Source organism: Metschnikowia bicuspidata, assembly GCF_001664035.1.
Source record: "Metschnikowia bicuspidata var. bicuspidata NRRL YB-4993 chromosome Unknown METBIscaffold_1, whole genome shotgun sequence".
Taxonomy (NCBI): Eukaryota; Fungi; Ascomycota; class Pichiomycetes; order Serinales; family Metschnikowiaceae; genus Metschnikowia; species Metschnikowia bicuspidata.
Window position 1 is genome coordinate 95,488 of NW_017387731.1, and position 18,269 is coordinate 113,756.

The following is an 18,269-nucleotide window of genomic DNA, read 5'->3' on the forward strand; positions in this document are numbered from 1 at the left end:
GGTACGAATGCGATGGTGGGTTGCGTTTGCCATTTGTCTCGTCACGCGTCTTTGCAGCTTTTCGTGCGCATGTTCATTTCTCTCGATATGGTGTTTCAACCCGAATAAACCGGTAATGGTTCTGGAATGGGAAACGTCCAGGGGCATTAAGAGAATATGCTTAAAGACACTTGAGTTCCTGTCTTTGTCATCTTATACAAGATCGACTATGAGCCCTGATTAAAGATGCCAAGGTACAAAGTACTCGATACTTCATCGGAAGTTAACAGTTGTAAGGGCCCGCATAATGTTGGTCAATTCAAACAGCACTGAGACCCCTGTCGGACGTTCGGCTGATTAGTACCCAGAGTCAAATAGACAGAACTTGACTCGATTAGATGAAGTAGCCCAGCAGTTCAGGAGTCAACATTTGCGATCTCCGTATACAAGAAAAGATAGAACCCAAATCCCAAGAGCAAAAGACGCCGCCAAATAGCACAGCCAAGGCCATGTCAAACTCAGCACTGACAGCTCATAGAATTCGGCTATCAAGGCACATGGGATGCAAGACATGCCAACAAGTAGTCCGCTTGTCACACAAGCAGTTGGCAAAGACACGCAAGGAAAGTTGCCAAATCGCCCAGCCGGCCAAAGCTATGAAGGCACTTTCGGAGAAACGTCATGTCTGAGGACCTTCCGGGCTGAAGCACCGCTGGGAATATTGTGTTGAAAAGCCTGGATGCTAATAGTGAAGCACCCGATTGAGCGGGTGTCCGGGGGAATCACGTGTCACGGGTCTGTTCCTCACCAGCTATTCTTCCATGGTGCTTGTGCTTTTTGACAATCAATCTTGTGTGGAAGATGACCCTTGGACCTTCACTTTCAACAGCTGAGCATGGGCAAGATGTATGAAGCTGAGCATGCAAGATGTATGAAGCTGAGCATGGGCAAGATGTGTGAAGCTGAGCTTGGGCAAGATGATAATGCGTGTCTCCAAACCTCTTCAAAAGAGAATTCAGCTCGGTGGATCGAAAACGCCCCCTGCCCCAGAGCCACCAGACTCGGCCTGGTTTTCTCCTGAGGCGAGAGCCCGAAACGTGACTTCCGCAATTCGAAACACATCGGGCAAGTGCAGACGAATGAGACCCGAGCCACCAACGAGCGTCCAAGGACCCGTCCTCAATGGCGCCCCTTGAGCCTGCCCCGGGCAATATTCCTGACCTATCGCCCCCTTCCATGGCGGCAAAACTCCCGCTGCCAAAGACGAGCAGATGTCATAGATTGGGGTTCCAGCGTCAAACACAATCCCGGCTGCCAGCGTCAAACACAGGCCCGGCTGCCAGCACCGAGCGCATGCTGGGTTCAGGCGTCATTTCCCCAAAAGCCCTAAAACACACGGAAACACACGGAAACACACGGAACACACCCAAGGCGGCCTGAAGCGTGCCGCAAAACACCACGCTTCGCGTGCTTGCACCCCGCCCCCAGCCCGAGAAAAACACGGCCGCACGAAAATAGCACCAGGCCTCAGCCCCGGTCCTCCCCGTCCAACCTCTGCCGCTTCATCGTCCCCCACTTGCCCGGCACATCCGGCGCGCGGGCCCGTTTCTCGGCCACCGGCGCCAACACTATGGTGTCCAAGGTCTCGCGTTGCTTCTGCTGCTGCAAGCGGGCGACCATGGCCTTGGACATCCGCGCATCCGTGTTCCGGTTGACCAGCACGCCGTCCATCTGCCTGCTCATGCCCAAGCCCACCTCGTCGCCAAAGCCGTCCATCACGGTCTGCTCCTGCGTGCCAAACAGCATTTTGTTCTGCGCCTTGCGGAGGTCCGACATCTGGAACCGCTCCTTCATCTTGCGGAACCGCCGCCCGCCCCGCTTCTTCAGCTTCTGCTCCTTGGGCACGGGGAGCGCCCTGGCGGCCGTGAGCTCGGGCGGCGCGAGGAGCTGGTCGATTTTCCGCCGGATCTCGTCTCGGTACGCCCGGCCCATGCCGCCGTCCGGCGAGCTGCGCGAGAGGTCGATGCGGGCCGCCAACACCACTTTGGCGGAGATGACGCGGAGCGCCTGTCTCACGATCTCGGGCGGGAGGCCCGCCACCAAAGGGCTCTGGTAGAGGTAGCCCGGGGCCCGCACCCACGGCGCCAGCCGGGCCTTGTGCTGCGACAGCAACTCGCGCACGCCCAACGCCGCGAGGTTGCAGGCGGGCGTCTGCGCCAATTGCGCAAGCGACCCCGTGCTGACGAGGAGCTGCGCCGTGGCCACCGGCCCCACGACCTGCGCCACGTTGGGCGCGTACTTGCCGAGCTTGCCCGCCACGAACTGCGAGATTTCCTGGAGAAAACCGCTGAGCTCGAGGCACGCGTGGCACGCGGCCGCAATGGGTGCAAAGTCGCCCGGGCTGAGCTGGAACGCCTGCGGGAACTGCTGGAGCGCGGCCATGACGATGGTGAGCACCTTGTCCGCGGCCACGATCTGCCTGAGCCGCGGCTCGTGCGCCCGCACGCCGGCCAAGTCCTGCCCGATTTCAAGCACGACGCGGCAGTAGTCCACCGGGCTGGCCACGAGCAGCTCCAACTCGGGAAACACGACTTGGTAGCGGAGCGCCACGAAGCGCCGCAAGGCCAGCATCTCGTCGTGGACCAACACCGGCAAGTCGCTCAACTGCACGAGGAACCGGTACTCGGCGCTCTGGTCCTGCTGGTGGATGCTGGCCACGAGGTCCATGTACTCGGTCTCCATCAGATCGGCGTACTTCTCGAGATCCGCGCGGATGACGGGGATGAGGGCCTGGACCTGCGAGAGCCCCAGCGCACCGCTCGTGTCCAGGGCACCCAGGGCGCTCAGGGCGTCCATCTGCTGCAATTGGCGGTCTACACTTACGCCACGGGCCCGCACGAGCAAGTCGTGGAGGGTTTCCGGGCGAGACTCCGCGTCGCCACACGCGCTTGGCGCGGGGCCGGAGTGCACCCTCGAGTCCGCCGCGTCCGACAGGCTCGAGTCGCTGTCGAAGTCGTCCATCAACGCATTTCCGTAGTCCATGAGCGTGGTTGACGAGCCTGGCCGGAACGCTTTGGTGATGGCTGGAGAAGAGCGTTGGGCAGAGGCGCGCGGCACGTGACCCGCTCCGGCGATGCGCCCCATCTCGCCCGGCCCGACGTGGGCATGGGCTCTTCCAGGGCCCATTGCATTCACGCCTGCACTGCTTTTTCCCGCCCGGCAACCTGTTTCACTGGTCCCGAAATCGTGTTTTCCCCCATGTCCGAACTTTTCAGCGTCTCGCCCGCCGGCCTCACGGAGGTGGACGGGCTGGCCAGGCTCACTGCAGGCAGCACCACTGTCCTAGTGTCTGTCTCCGGCCCCATCGAGCCGAAAATCCGCCAAGAATTGCCCACGCAGGCCAGCTTGGAGCTTATTGTGCGCCCCAGCAGGGGCGTGTCCACCACCCGCGAGAAAAACTTGGAGGACTTGATGCGCTGCGTGCTCCAGCTGGTGATCGTAAGACACAAGTACCCTCGGCAGCTCATCCAGATCGTGGTGCAGTTCTTGGCCACGGACGTCGACTTGGGCGGGACCGTGGCCGTTTCGGGCAACACGGCCAAGTCCGGCGCCGTGTTCACCGCCAACGAGCTCAGCGCCGCCATCAACTGCGCGTATTTTGCGCTTGTCGACGCCAACATTGCGCTCTTCAACTCGTTTGCCCTGGTCTCGCTTGCCGTGGACTCGGCCGGACACGTCTCGACCGGCCCCCCCTTGAAGGCCTTGCAGAGCTCGCAGAGCCACCACGTGATTTGCTTTGACATCCGGGACAGGAAGGCCCTGAAGATCCTCTTGGTGGAAAGCAACGGTGCGTTTGACGACGACACGCTCGTGTCGGTGGTGGAGGCGGCCAGCGAGTACTGTGAGACGGTGCACGCGGCTGTGCAGAGGCCGTTTGTGGAGAAGCTGGTGGCCGAGGATTTTGTATGGGCATCGTAGCGGTTGTGTTTGCGGAATGATGCTCGCTGTGTTGGATGATTCTGGGTGTGCTGTGGATTCGGGGTGTGCCATATGATCTCGGCTTGGCTATATGATCCCGGCGTGGCTGTTGCATGACTATGGCATCTTTCCTTGTAAGGAAAGGCGTCTCATGCTCGTTTCGACACTTCCATCACAGTCAACCTCTGATTGGAATCCGTTGCCCCAAACGGCAGGTTCGACAAGAAGCCGCAGCTGAAATGCTAGCGTCGGATTACTTGGCTTTTCTGGATTTTTGGCTGGCCATATTTTGCTACCTAGGGCTGCTCTATGGTACAGCGGTGATGCCGGAGTCAAACAACGAGCGCACCCTTTATAACCCGCTATACATCTGCGAATGAGTATAATTGGATTCGGTGAGGGGACGATTCATCCCTTGTTTAAGGCTTTACTCGAACGTTGCTGTGATTCGCAAGAATAGGGCTCAGAACGTATACGCATATATCATAAGGATTGTCGACAGTAGTTCTTGCTATGAGTCTGCAGCCTGAATCAAACTGATGTTTTATTTCTCAATGGTGAAACCGTAGCTGCCGGACCCTGGCTAAATCTGTGACGGAAGTCGCTGTTCGAGCTCTATACACGTAAAGTGATCGTTTCACAAATTGTTTAGTCACTTGCACTCAACACAGACTTTGCCATGCTAATAAAAAAGCTTACAAATACGTATGACGCCAAATACACTTCAAAATCTCTGTTTTCTTTCCTGAAAAAACCACGGTGTAATCCGAAGGTGTCCGAATCTTTGGTTATGAGATTACAGATTGGTTCATCGAAACAAAGACAGAGCTAATGTTCTCATACACGTCATCCTTGCAGAAAAAAAGAAGATTTGACTTTTCGCCAAGCAGAATTACTCAAATAGAAGAAGCGCCCGTGTCTGGTAGAGCTTTTCTCCACACCACTCGAAGTTCCCGAGTATCACTGATTTCGTATTCGAGCAATACAGCCACGCCTTGCAATTCTGAGACTTCATGCAAGCCCCAAAACTCATGTTCACTATTCTTATGTCGTTACGTTGCTTCTCTTGCAAAGTTTTGCGTAGGGTGTTGAGTCTGACCCAGACGCAAAACGAATATCGACTGATCCAATGGCAAAAGTGGTTCGGGAAGCTACACTTCATACATGCATCTGAAATAGTTTGTTTATTCAATATCAAGTGTCCTGGGCGGAATAAGCACTGCACCTGATACAGTCTAGTGTGAAACGAGGAAGGAGCCCGAGTCTAAGTCATTAACCGAGTATTAAAAGCTGAGGCTGGTTTTGTCTGGTCTGACCGTCAAGCTTCCAAATCCGGAAGCTACATGTAACCAGGAAATTTGCTGGGGCCGCGGCACATGTCCACAGCACATATGACTGGGTCGGTCTAACGCGATTCATTTGGGTTTCAAGACCATACGCGGCTTCAACAAGCCACATCAATGGTCTTTAGGTCATTTGCATAATCCAAGATGAGCACCGAGACAAAACTGGAATTCCACGTTCGTCCCACGTGAGCGCCTCCTTCCCTATGCCAAGGTCACATTGAGGATACCGGCAGCACTGAATGTTCCCGTAGATATGATTGGTACTCGCACGGCCGCCTCGGAAACCGCAAACAACAAGCAAACGGCAACCAATCTCCAAGGCTTTAAAAACAGAAGAGACCCTCCGTGCCACTCAGTATAGCGTGGCCAAGGGGTCCAAGGAACTCCCCCCAAAAGGCAGTCTGCGGGCCGCTTGGCCACCGCCCCCCAAAAGGTTGATCTCGCCGTTCTGGAACTTGTTGTTTGGGTTCGACTTGTGCTTGAACGTGAAGCCAATGAAATTGTTCAGGTTGGCCGCTCGGCGCCCGTTGGCCCGCGGGCCCTCCAAGAGTGTCTCGTTCTGCTCCTGCCTGGCAAACACATCCTTGTACTTCATCATGCTTTCCTCGTCTTCGAAATCGTCGAAGTAGCCGGCGTCCTCCTCGTTGTCCAACTGGGGCGTGAACGGCGGGGCCCTGTCCCGTAAGCCGTCCCAGTCGGAGATCTCACCGAAGTAGGGCTGCGCTTGCACCTGCTTGAAGTTCAGCAAGCGGCTGGAGGGCGAGGCAATGAGGCGGATGATGAGCTGCCAGGTGCGGTCGCTGAACACGTAGCGGCCGTCTCTGGTCTGCGGGCGCCTGAGCGCAGTCTTCCAGTTCTTCAAGTTGTAGTATGTCTCGTCCTGCTTCAGCCCGGAGAACGGGGGGTAGCCGCAGAGCGCCTCGAAGAGCATGCAGCCCAAGGACCAGTAGTCGATGGTGAAGTTGTAGTTCTTGCCCTCCAAGACCTCGAGCGCCATGTAGTCGGGAGAGCCCACAATGGAGTTGGCGAGGTTGTGGTGGCCCTGCAGCTGCCGGAAGAGCTGCTGGCGCTCGTACATCAGCTTGGACGGCGCCTGGTAGTGGCCAATGTCCTCCAAGCTGGCCAACTTGACGCGCATGGACTCGATGCGGTCGTTGGAAACTGTGCCTGCGGCCAAGCCGAAGTCCGTGAGCTTGATGTGGCCCTTGGAGTCGATCAAGAAGTTCTCGGGCTTCAAGTCGCGGTGCGTGAAGCCCAAGTGATGCAAGGAGTCGACGGCCGCAAACATCTCGGCGATGTAGAAGCGTGCGTGCGGCGGCACCAAGTATCCCGTGTTGTTGAGAAGCGTGCGGAAGTCGCCGCCGGGCACAAACTCCATGGCGAGGTACACCTTGTCGGGGTCCTGGAACGCGTAGAGCAACTTGACGAGCCACTCGGAGCGCGTGTTGGTCAAGATGTCGCGTTCCGTGAGCACGTGGCGCGTCTCGTCGAGCTTGACGAGCAACTTCTTGTTCAAGATCTTGAGCGCACACACCTCGCGCGTGTCCTTTTTGCGGGCTAGGAACACCTGGCCGTAGCCGCCCTGGCCCACCTGCGTGATCATCTCGAAGTCGCGGTGCTTGGGCTTCAAGCGCCGCTTGCGCAAGAACGCCCGCTCGCGGCCCACGTAGTTCTTCCACTCGAGCTGCTGCCGCTGCGGGTCGGCCATGTACTGCGGGTCCGCGATCAACTTGTGCTCCACCATGCGGGCCCGCTCGTGTCTCAGAATCACGTAGTCGAACATGTCGCAGTAGTAGTCGAGGAAGTAGAGCTGCGCCACGGACGTGAGCCGCTTGGTTTTGGCCGTGTTGGCGCGCTGCTGGAAGTCCGCCGGCAACAATGCGTTGGGCGGCTGGAGGTGGGAGATGTTGTTGTGCAACTTGATGTTCTGTTGCTGCGGCGCGGCGGGCCGGTGCAGTTTCTGGAGCGGCGAGGTGTGGAGCACCAGTTTGGTGGGCGAGTTGGCGGGCGTCACGTTTTCCTTTTCGTAGGGCGCCTTGCGTGGCGGCAGCCGATACGACGTGTCCACGTCCATCATGTTCAGCGAAAACGACACGTTTTCCAACGACTGCGAGATGTCGCTGACGGCGACGTCGTTCTTGCGGGGCGACCTGAAGAACGCCATGTGATGATGCGGGCGGGGCGAGAAAGTGGGCTGGGGAGGATGGCTTTGTGGGGACAGTGTAAGGGATCCCTGTTTTGATCACTGTTTTGATCACTGTTTTGATCACTGTTTTGATCACTGTTTTGATCACTGTTTTGATCACTGTGATGGGTCCCTCTTTTGATCACTGATTTGATCACTGACTTGATCACTGTGATGGGTCCCTGTTTCGATCACTGATTTGGATCACTGAATCACTGGATCACTTTTTGGATAACTGTTTTGGATCACAGATTTGATTCACAAATTTGGAACACTGTTTTGGAAAACTGCTTTGGATCACTGGCACACTATTTTGATCGCTCTTTTGGTCGCTCTTTTGATCGCTCTCTTGGTCCCTGTTTTGACCACTTCTGATCACTGTGTTGGGCCACTGTTCTGATCACCGGATCACTGATTTGCTTCACTGATGATCACTGATTTGAATCACTGATCTGGATCACTGACTTGTTTCACACTAACTTGGATCAATGGATCACTGATTCAGATCACTGATTTGATCTTCGTCTCGATTCACTAACTTGATTCACTGATTTGCTTCACTGATGATCACTGGTTGAATCACTGAATCACCGTTTTGATCACCGTTTCGATCACTATTCTGATTTCTGTTTAGGATCACTGATTCTATTGCACTGTTTCAGTGTCTGATTCACGGCTCTAGCTTATATAAGTCGGTCTCCCAAAGCAGCGCTGATCTCACCACAGACACGAGCTGGATTTCAGTAAACGAAGGCTATGCTAGGATTACTGGCGGCGGGCTGGCTGCAGTATATCAGATATTTCGTAATGCTGTCAAAGATAAAAACTGGCTGGTAGTCACTAAGAACGGGACTCACAAACCAAACAGGGTCTGTAGTAGAAGGAGAATGCGCAAGCGAAAAGAACCTGGAGCACACGAAGCGAAGTATTTACAAAGAAGCCGTTTCAGGCAAATGAGACGTGATCCATGCAGGCATGTCGTGGGGCGCCGTGCAGCAAGTTGATCCAAGGCGCAATGTCGCGACGCGTCGCCCCAATCGCGGCTTCACGAAAGGGTATGTTAATATTGGTGTTTCTTTCGCTGCCTGACTCGATTTCATTGCAAGCAATTTCAAGTGTCCGATAACTATCATCACGTGGCTTATCCCATCGAGAGAGATCCAAGTGTGTCAAAAACTCGTGATTTTCTTGGTTGCGCGAGGCATGCTATGGTGCTCATTTCTGGCACCAATGTTCTTTAGATGTTTTCAACTGTTTAAATTTAAGTCCCTGAGTGAATCTCGCGTGCCTTGAGGATTCCAAGGCCAGCTCGCAATATGGCCTTAGTGTTTTTGCGCTTGTTTACCGTAGTATCTTTGCACTTGTTTACCGTAGTTATCATCAGGCTTTGTGAGTGATTCACGCTTTACATTCTTGCACATACCAGAATCTTTTAATTTGAGCTTACAAGTTTCACAGCAGGACCCAAATCGCACCGTAAAAAAGTTGACATCATACGCTGAGATAAGTGAATGTGGTGGCATTAGATCAATGCCAAATACTTCCGACAATTTAAGAAACCTTGGTTGGTTTGTCAAAGTGGTTCGCAGGGTTTACTTGCTTAGGGTCCAGGAGGCAAAGACAAATGTACGTTTTGCCGTCTTATCGAGTGGACTAGGTCACGGACCCTCAGGAAAACATATTCTATGGGACGATGTCATTTAGTTAATTTTATTCAAGTTGTTGACATTGGTTATGGGCAGAGTCGTTTTGAGGGTCACATCCTCTTTGGGAGATTTTGTGAATTGGTGCTCGCGCCATTTCACCTGAGCCAATGTTGCGATCTATTAAAGGTCTTTTCTTTATGTGATTTTTGTTAGTGGTGGGGCTCTACATCTCTCTAGTGACACCCTATAATATGATGTTCCTTCGAAAAAAATAATTGAGCCATTTCTCATGTCTTGCGCTGCCTGTTCAAATAAGAATAAATTAGATGGTTCACGCAAACACAACCTTTCACCTTTCAAACATACATCTCGTTATTTTCGAATAGCAAAACTTCCAGAATTCTTGGGCTGTCAATATCATACCCAACCGTCCATACCTAAAATAATCCCCGAATGAAAATGAAGAAAGATGATTTGGATGTGCGTTGTTGCAGGACACCGACAACACTGCTCAAACAGTAGTCAGCTCAACCACAAACCATTTGAAGAAACATCTGTATATTCATTGAAATTCAGTGGCTGTCTACCCAGGGGTCGAATCATGAGACAGGTTTCACCCAAGAAACATAACAAGACAAAGCTGGGCGATCGTTTCGGGCATAGCCCATTTCAGGTAATATGTCCAATACGAACCAACGCTCAGAATTCCTGCAAATTTTCCTTACAGCCTCGCTTATGCTTTTGTGATCACTTTGCTATAAAGCGAAAATCTTGTAGTAAGTCTCCGTGCTTTGGGGTGAACCCCGAGCGTGATTCTTAAATTATTGAAGGAGCAAAACTATACAAAAAATGTATACTAAATCTTTAAACAGCTTCCAGCTACGTACTGTTTACGTATTGGATATTACATCATCTAGTTTCATCTCAGATGGCTCGAGAAGACTTGAGAAGCTTACTAACTGCGAGTCGCCACGTGTTTGACTGTATTCCTTGAAATGCGTGGTGACGAACCAAATTTGTTTTCTGAAGTTCTTCAAAAAATTGTCGGCCGTAGTCAAAATTTTGCTTTAACTAATGGGCTTAGCAAATTTACGCTCTTGCCCCCAGTATTTGAATGTTTCACAGTTGTTGAAGATTTGGATTAGGAAAGCTTCTGTGGCATCTCCGTTGTTGTGGATCTGATGGATACAAAAATTACACTGGAAATCCAATGTTTGACGTGGTAGGGTCTTGTGGGGGTCTTACGATCCGTTGTCAAGGTGATTAAAGAACGATAGATCGTATCACTTCAATTATTCTGCCTTATAAAAGGCTTTCCAAAAGTGGTTACACTGTTTTGACGGACCGCGGAACATAAGCGAACAAAGCGATGTTGCTGCCCTGGCGTTTTGAGGCTGGATTGTTCGAAATCCTCCTTGCTAATGGCTTTCTGCTCTGCTTTTTCGAGCCGTGGTCTTTCCTAGAATTTGCTTGACCTCCTCATTATTATATCCTGAGCGTTTCCTAGATATCGGTATGGTCCTTGTCCTAAGGACGAATTCTTACCATGCTTCAAAATAAGCAATTTCGTTTTTCGTGAGAATACAATCCAAGTGAGTGAAGAATCGACCCATCTTATCGAACATGAAGCTTTACCATTCGGAAGTGGCTATAGTTCGTAGTGTGGCATGTTCGTTTCTCGATACGATTTTATTCATGTGATACAATTGCTTCTTGGGTCATGGGTATGGAACCTAAGCCTGTGTTGATTCCGGTAATTTTCGTAACTCACCATCGTATGTTACTTTCGTGCATGACTCTCTTCCCACTGCCAGCAATAAAGATTTATTAATCCGCCAGGCCTAGGGTGCTTGTACCAAGTCAGGGTTACACAATCTGTAGATGGAACAAAAATATTGTATGCTCTTCCATGCTTTGAGCAAAATAAATGTGGGTTGAGGACTAGCAATTGCTTATCTGTGACACAATCATGGACGGAGCATCTATCAGTAGATGACATTAGGATATTGCCATGTGGTCAGCTAACAATCATCATTGTCGAAAAGGTTCAGAACCCGCCTACAGCATACTTAAGGCTTGGTATGATCTACTCAGTTTTCATGGAAAAGGTCTTCGATTGAAGTCCGGACACGTTTGTTTTTCTTATGCCAATTTCTGGTTTAAATTTATGGACTGGCTGCTTATCTTAAATACACTATTTCGATCACATGAGACTGTAGACTGACAACAAATTAGTAGCCAAATGCACTCTGCATATTATGTATAATGTATGTTTGATACAATCGAGAAGAAGCAGATTAGAACTCTAGGAAATCAACGGGATTTGAGACACCTCCTGCAAATCCAAGAATTCTTATACTTGATGGTTTTTAGCTAGAGGGCACAGTCTGTGGCACGGTAGGTGTTCGATTTTCATGTATTTGCCACTTGTGAGACTTGACATAGATGTCGATCCGCGAATCGACAGCCTGATTTCGCAGCCATACTTTGTTAGGCCGCCGACTGCAAAAATGAATTTGCCCATATAAACGAAGATTCGCTTTTTTTTATCCAAACACTCTTGTACCTCTCCATCTTTCATGAACACACGCTTCACGATGATTGCACAAGTCTTTTACTGCTTCAGACTCATAAACTGCGTTTCGGAATTCGCCGGGCTCTGCCTCACGGGCTATTTTCTTGTCGTGCTCCTTCTTGAACTCTCTGTCCAGACAGAATCTCCTGCCATGGACTTGACAGCTGTTCAAATCAAAGAATACTACTCTGGCCCCTCTGAGGCTAAACTAGAGATTCAGACTCATGGTGAAAACACCAATGATGATCTCATCTCTGTGCAAATTGCTGCTGCCTCTACTCCCTTTCATTCCAAATATTCAAGAGCCACAGAATCGGACTGCTCTCCTCCCCTCTCTCCAACAAGCGACGGTAGCTTTTTGGAACTTTCTGACGGAGACACTGGTGCTTCTTCCGTTCTTTCTTTCAAATTTGACTCAAAGCTTGGCTCCTCGGCTGGTGGGTTCTTTATGAAGCCAGCCGTAGTTGTAGACTGCACTGAGAATGATGAGAATGAAAGAACACAAGGAAACTTGTCCCTGAACAGCAACTCTATTTTCAGTGAGGAACCTGAGATCCCCAAAGTAGAAAACATTGCTCTGCTGTCTGCCGCTCGCCCAGATATTGATATGGATTCTGGGTGGCAAGTCCAAGGGAGAAAGCGCAGAAATTCTGGAAAAAGGACTGGTGCAAAAGTGGGAACAGTTTCTGGGACTGAGGCGCTTGTTTCGAATAAGCAACATGCCAGTGCAGAATCTGCTGTTTCCAAATCTCATTTCTCTAATAACCCTTTTCTGGTTTTGACCGACAACAATGAGAATGACTACCAGGAACCACACCCAAGCAGACCACACAAGAAAGTTTGCGGAAAGCTCGAGCTTTCTTCTCTTGGAAACGTGATCCCTGCCAGCTCTCTGGCTATGAACTTGACTATGGACAACTACAAAGTTCTGATAAAGAATACAGTCACCAATATGTTGGACATGACTTGTGAATCTATTGATGGAGAAGGTCTGGTACTCATCCAGGATTTCACTCAGAATTTGCTTCCGGAATCTTCCCGAGACGCAGGAGAAGATCCACATTTGGGCTCCAAACAAGTCGGAACTGAAGTGGAAATGTCTGATATTCTTGTACCTGATATTTCTGATGACGGTTGGAAAGTTCAAGGCAGAAAACGCAGAAGTTCCCGGAAAAGACCTGAACCAAGCGTCATTATGGCAACAACAAGAGGATCAGACCTGCTTGATCAGAAAGGTTTCTTGGGATCAAACCCGTCAATGAAACAGCCCTCCTCTAATTTGAATCCTTTCCTGGTGTTGGCCGAAATAAGCGAAGAAGATTTTCAACAAGCCACACTAAGAAGATACTTGCCTCTCAAAAACTGAAAATGCTGTGGCTTTAAGTTTATTGTTCGCGACTGATTTCTTCGTATCAATTTGCTAGCCACAATGATGGTAGACTGATGGTGTTGAATGAAGTAAGCTGCATCTTCCATCTAATTTTCAAAAAAAAGTCAAAAAGAAGAAAACAAAAAAGCCAAAAAAAAAAAATAACAGAAGTACATTGCAGGGGTCTTCGCCTTTTTGATGTTCTCTTCATTCAGAAGATATATAGTAATCAACAAAACTCTACATTTCCGATTCGCTAGAAAGTCTTGATGATCGATGTTAGAAACACGGAACGCTTTTCATTTTCATAAAAGTTACAAATGTTGCCCCATGCATCTTCTCAGCTGCAGAAAGATACCGACTCTATTGAATAGAAAGCCTTCTCGCAACGAAGATCATAAATATATCCGTGGCAAAGGTTTTTCTTGTAGGTTGTATTGATAGTCTTTCCGTGTATGAGTTTCCGTCTTCGACTTAAGTTACGGGGCAGATTTATCATTACAAGCTTAAATCTTATGATTTCAAGAAAAATTCGTCGATCAGGCAAAAGGTCCTTGTCCTGGTGCTAATGACCAGTGGGGCACTCCATATTTACCAGTATCACAATCCGAGGCAATTATTGAAGTGTCCTTCAAAGGTAATCTGTTTCAGGACCTCTTTGTCTTTCATTAACGATGGATGGCATTATTTTCTATCGAAAATGTATGAATGATCCAAGTGGGAAAGTGTTTAGTACGATGCTTGGATCACTCGAGTTGCAAGCAATGTACGTATAAAGCTTGTCGTCATTACTATGGCGCTATCGGCTTAAAGACCAAATGATGGCAGAGCTGGTAGTTGTTTTGCTTGGTGCAAGTCTGGTCAAAGAAAAATACTCAAATTGATATTCATCTGCATGGTGAAGAAGCGATTCCAGCAACTGTCAGGTCAGATGTTTGTGCCTGTTACGGCGCCTTGAATCAAATGGAAAATCAGAAACAGCCACTGGCAAGTGGACCTACCGCTTATTGTGTATAATGTCCTTCACTGGTCCTTCATTAATCAGTGCTTTTGAAACAATTAGTTCCCGCCCCGGTCTTTGCTTTACCATATAACGAATTGGCAATTTCTATGGCTGACTTTAGGAATAGCCCACTCAGCTAGCTTCTCGAAACCACAGTCTAATTTGCAAAACGAATCATGCAAATAGAGCATATCTTGCTCTCAATAGCTCAAAGTAGCCTAATAATGCTGATACCGTAAAGCAAACCGTGAATGTAACTGCGGTATACCTCAAAGACGGGTTTGTCAATGTGAACGAATTTCGAAGCTAGGATCCAATTGAAGTTTATTCGTTCATGCTGCCAAGGTGGTTCATCCTCGGGAAACTCCCACAACTTTATTTTCGGTCGAAAGGAGTGCTCGCCAACTGGCCCATACCCAACTCCGAGAGTTTTGCTCAATGTGGGGCAGGTCGTTGCATCTCTATTAGGAAATGCCTGTCTCTATTCTAGCGCGGACTTGGCCAAGCACTCTCGCCACTATTACTCGTAATTGACCCCACTGGAGCCCGGCGTTCCTGCCCCTAAAAAAAAGAACCAATCGAAATCTTCTTTTTTTGGGGAGCAGAATCAAGGATCGTCAGGAAATTCCGTTGCCCTCCCCACAAAACTTTCAGAACAACTAAACCCAAATTGAGCAGGAACCCTTTTCGGCTTTCGAATCCACTATGCTGGAACTAAACAGTTCACTCCAGAAAGCAGATTTCGGCTTGCAGGGTCAGTGTCTTTAATTTACTTTTTTTTTTTGCACATCTCCAACTTACAAGAAAGCGTGTGTTTTGAAAAAAAGACTGGCGGCTATTCTGGCGGATGAAAATGCTGCAATTTTGGGGGGTTTGATGGCGCGTGCTTGTATGCGTCTTTTTGTGGTGTTACGCTTTGCTTTGTGGTTGTTCGTTTTTTACTGTGCCCTCCTCGGGCGCGTAATTTGAGCATCTGTTATTTGATTATGCGCTTTGATAATGCGCTGGCTGATAATGCCGTACTGCTTGGCGCAATGTCTAATGTGGTGGGGCAGCCAAGACCGGGGTTCTCCACTTTGATGGAAAGTGGTTTTTTTTACAAGCCCCGTTTTCCTAGACAGGCATCACTTCTCGGTAGCACCGCGTTAAAGTCCGAGAATCCCCGGCCGCCTTAGGCCAGAGAGCTGGCGCCACCGCGACTTCCCCACAAACCAGAACACCACTATGCAGGCCGACAAGGCCCCTGTGCCCTTGCTCGGACATAGACACGAGTTCCGAGGTTGACTTAGGCGTTTAATTGATCATACCGGCATTTACGCCGTCTTCGTTGTGGTGGCAGTCACCTTGAGTTGAGCTGGTGTAATCTCAGTGATGTCTGCACACCATAGGCATTCCGCCGCGCAAGCACATTTCAGCATAGAGGATTTTTTTTTCAAATTTGTGGTGCGTTTTTCGATGAGCTGGGTGGAGGTGCCAGGTGGGGGTGAAGCCAGCCAGAACCGGGGGCTGCGCATAATTTTTTCTGGCAATACGAGTGATTAGACTCGCGGACTCGCAGAACCGGGGGGCGCAGGGCGCAGGCACAGACCCGTGCACCAGGCTCCCAGCCCTCTGAACCCGCAGACAGGCCCTCGGAACTGCGCAGTCCGCGCGAAAAATTGCAGAAAAAAAAACGGCTAACCCCACAACTGTTGTGTACGGCCCACCACGGCCTCGGGTCTATATATAAGCGCATCGCCATCACCAGTCAAGACAATGGCCTAACAATAATTCATCTGACACAATCAAGCCCAGGCTCGGAACTCAATCAGAATATTCGCGCATTGCCCAAGACTCGCTCTACTTTCCCCTTTTTCTTGAGACAAATTTACCTGCCGTGTAAATCTCGAGTGTGACTCCTTATTGCTTTTGCGCAGCCCTTTTACTTTTTGCGCCCCCCTCCGGCTAGACCAACAGCACTAAATTTACGATAAAAATGTCCGACTTGGAAGCACAGCAATCACAGCCCCAGGCCCTCAACTCCCGCGACGTGCCTGTGACACGCGTGGTGCATGACGACCAGTACATCCACTTTGGCAGTGAGCGTTTTTTGAAGAGCGACCTCGCATCAGCCTTCGGTGGTGAGATGAACCCCGGTTCGGCACCTGCCCCCAAGCACAACTTGGCCAACCCTGCGCCCCTTGGGCTCTCCGCCTTTGCGTTGACAACTTTTGTCTTGTCGTTGATCAACTTTGGTGCACGTGGTGTCACGGTGCCAAATGTCGTTGTGGGCTTGGCGTTCTTTTACGGCGGAGCCGCGCAGTTTGTCGCAGGCATGTTTGAGTTGGCTGTGGCCAACACTTTCGGTGGCGTGGCTTTGCTGTCGTATGCCGGCTTTTGGTGTTCATGGGCGGCAATCCAGGTGGACTCCTTTGGCATTGTGTCGGCGTACGGCGGCGACGACCAGGAGTTGGCATACTCGCTTGGTATTTTCTTGATGGGATGGTTCATCTTCACGTTTTTCTTGACGGTGATGACATTGAAGTCGACGCTTGCGTTCTTCTTGCTTTTCTTCTGTTTGAGTCTCACGTTTTTGCTTTTGATGATTGCCGAGTTCAACGGCTCGGTCAATGTGAAGAAGGCCGCGGGTATTTTCGGCATTCTTACTGCGTTCATCGCATGGTACAACGCATACGCCGGTATTGCCAACTCGCAGAACACCTACTTGACTGTCAGAGCAATTTCGTTGCCCGACCTCCTGAAGTAGGCCTCTGAGATGGCGTCTCTGAACGAATAATTCTGCATTGCGCGGCTGGAAGACGAAAGGTTCGGCCGTTGGTGGTCAGAGAGACTTTCTCGAGAGGGTGAGCTATATACTGTTTATGAATAACTTGAATGCAACTTAACTTATTGACCCTTACATGATTTGTAGTTGTGCCCTTGACATCAGCTTGTGAAGATCCGAGGTCCGGCTGAAGTGCGTTGATTGTGGAATCGGCAAGAATATCACGTGTGAACCGTGGTCGTGGGTGCGGTTGCAAGTTTGCTAGTCGGTTTGTCCATGCCGCTGGTCGATCAGCTCATAACCAGACTCTGGAGTGGAGCCCCAAGGATGTATCCAAAATTGCGAGATGTTGGGCGATATGCCCGCTTCATCAGCCCCTTTTCAAAGTGTATCCGGCGGTGTTCTTGCCCCATGGATGAAGGCGGATTCAGCTGGATCGACCAATATTCTTGGTCTATCGCTGAGCGTATTGTTAAACTCTATCCGCACATATCGGCGCCCCCTCCACAAGAAGCCAATGTCCAGCGACAGCCACATTATTCTTGATCCATCGCAGCCACCCCTAAAGATAAGCAGACCGGGCCTTCGTATAAGCTCGACGAGCATTGTGTTGACTGCTGTTCCTGCCTTGCACATGGCCGCAAGACCCGGCGCATCCGTAAACACGCTTGGGCATTGGACGGCCCTATTATTAAACTCTATTGGGCCATCATATCCTGGGACGAACACGGGCCGCCATACCCAACAATACTCAGCGCCAGCCCGCAGGATTCTTTGCTTCGGGTGCATCTCATTATTGAAGCCTATTTGCCAATTTGCTTGATCCTTGGGCCCGAAGCCACTTATTATTGAAGTTAATTTGCACGCACCCAGCGGCCTGTGCAAAGCCCCAGGGCGCCATTCCGCGACACCACCCATGCGCAGCCAGAGGGCAACGCTCAGCCGCGCGCGACGCATGGCGCTGCGCGCGCGCGGCTTGCCTGTGTTTGTATTTCTGCTTGAGTACAGGATATTCCAACTCAATGTCCTGTCCACAAGTGGTTCCCAACTGGTACAGTTGAGATATCGGATTCGACATGATGTACTAGCGTGTGGAAATAAACCTTTATTTAGGAAAAACTAAAACCACTTTTGTGTCAACTGACCTTCTAAAAAAGATCTCTAGAGGGAATTCTCTTCCCTTCATATACTCGTCGTGCTATTTGGTTCCGGGTAAGTGGTGCGAACTTTAATGTCTCATTTGTCACATGATTAATTAGGGCTAAGCGTCTAGTTCTCACAGCCTGCAGGCCCGCGTGGCATTCCAGCGCTTTCCCTGCCGTTCGCCGCGCCAGCTGCTGCAGCCGGGCAAATTGCCGAAGCCGCCGCAGAAGAGATGCGCCGGGCCTCGTGACGCTTAAAAGGCCTGCTCCGGCGCTCCAGAT

At 50.4% G+C, this 18,269-nt stretch overlaps 6 protein-coding genes across 6 annotated transcripts; 3 read left to right on the forward strand and 3 right to left on the reverse strand.

The window, feature by feature from the left end:
- Positions 1–714: 714 nt before the first annotated feature.
- METBIDRAFT_89897 (uncharacterized protein) lies at positions 715–1,361 on the reverse strand. Its single transcript, XM_018859300.1, has one exon. It carries the CDS (start codon positions 1,215–1,217, stop codon positions 762–764), a length of 456 nt encoding a protein of 151 aa, XP_018713161.1. The 5' UTR covers positions 1,218–1,361; the 3' UTR covers positions 715–761.
- Positions 1,362–1,506: 145 nt separating this feature from the next.
- On the reverse strand, positions 1,507–2,835 carry METBIDRAFT_37361 (U4/U6-U5 snRNP complex subunit; the record flags this gene model as incomplete). The annotated part of the gene is made up of 1 exon (XM_018856865.1): positions 1,507–2,835. The coding sequence occupies one exon, from the start codon at positions 2,833–2,835 to the stop codon at positions 1,507–1,509; it is 1,329 nt and encodes a 442-aa protein (XP_018713162.1).
- A 402-nt stretch (positions 2,836–3,237) lies between these two features.
- On the forward strand, positions 3,238–3,957 carry METBIDRAFT_75888 (exosome non-catalytic core subunit; the record flags this gene model as incomplete). Its single annotated transcript, XM_018858436.1, has 1 exon — positions 3,238–3,957. One exon carries the CDS (start codon positions 3,238–3,240, stop codon positions 3,955–3,957), a length of 720 nt encoding a protein of 239 aa, XP_018713163.1.
- A 1,698-nt stretch (positions 3,958–5,655) lies between these two features.
- On the reverse strand, positions 5,656–7,467 carry DBF2 (serine/threonine-protein kinase; the record flags this gene model as incomplete). The annotated part of the gene is made up of 1 exon (XM_018858437.1): positions 5,656–7,467. One exon carries the CDS (start codon positions 7,465–7,467, stop codon positions 5,656–5,658), a length of 1,812 nt encoding a protein of 603 aa, XP_018713164.1.
- Positions 7,468–12,666: 5,199 nt separating this feature from the next.
- METBIDRAFT_29278 (uncharacterized protein) lies at positions 12,667–13,183 on the forward strand. The gene has a single exon (XM_018855375.1). It carries the CDS (start codon positions 12,671–12,673, stop codon positions 13,073–13,075), a length of 405 nt encoding a protein of 134 aa, XP_018713165.1. The 5' UTR covers positions 12,667–12,670; the 3' UTR covers positions 13,076–13,183.
- A 2,530-nt stretch (positions 13,184–15,713) lies between these two features.
- Positions 15,714–16,983, forward strand: FRP3 (putative ammonium permease). The gene has a single exon (XM_018855376.1). The coding sequence runs from the start codon at positions 16,057–16,059 to the stop codon at positions 16,825–16,827; it is 771 nt and encodes a 256-aa protein (XP_018713166.1). The 5' UTR covers positions 15,714–16,056; the 3' UTR covers positions 16,828–16,983.
- The last annotated feature ends 1,286 nt before the right edge of the window (positions 16,984–18,269 follow it).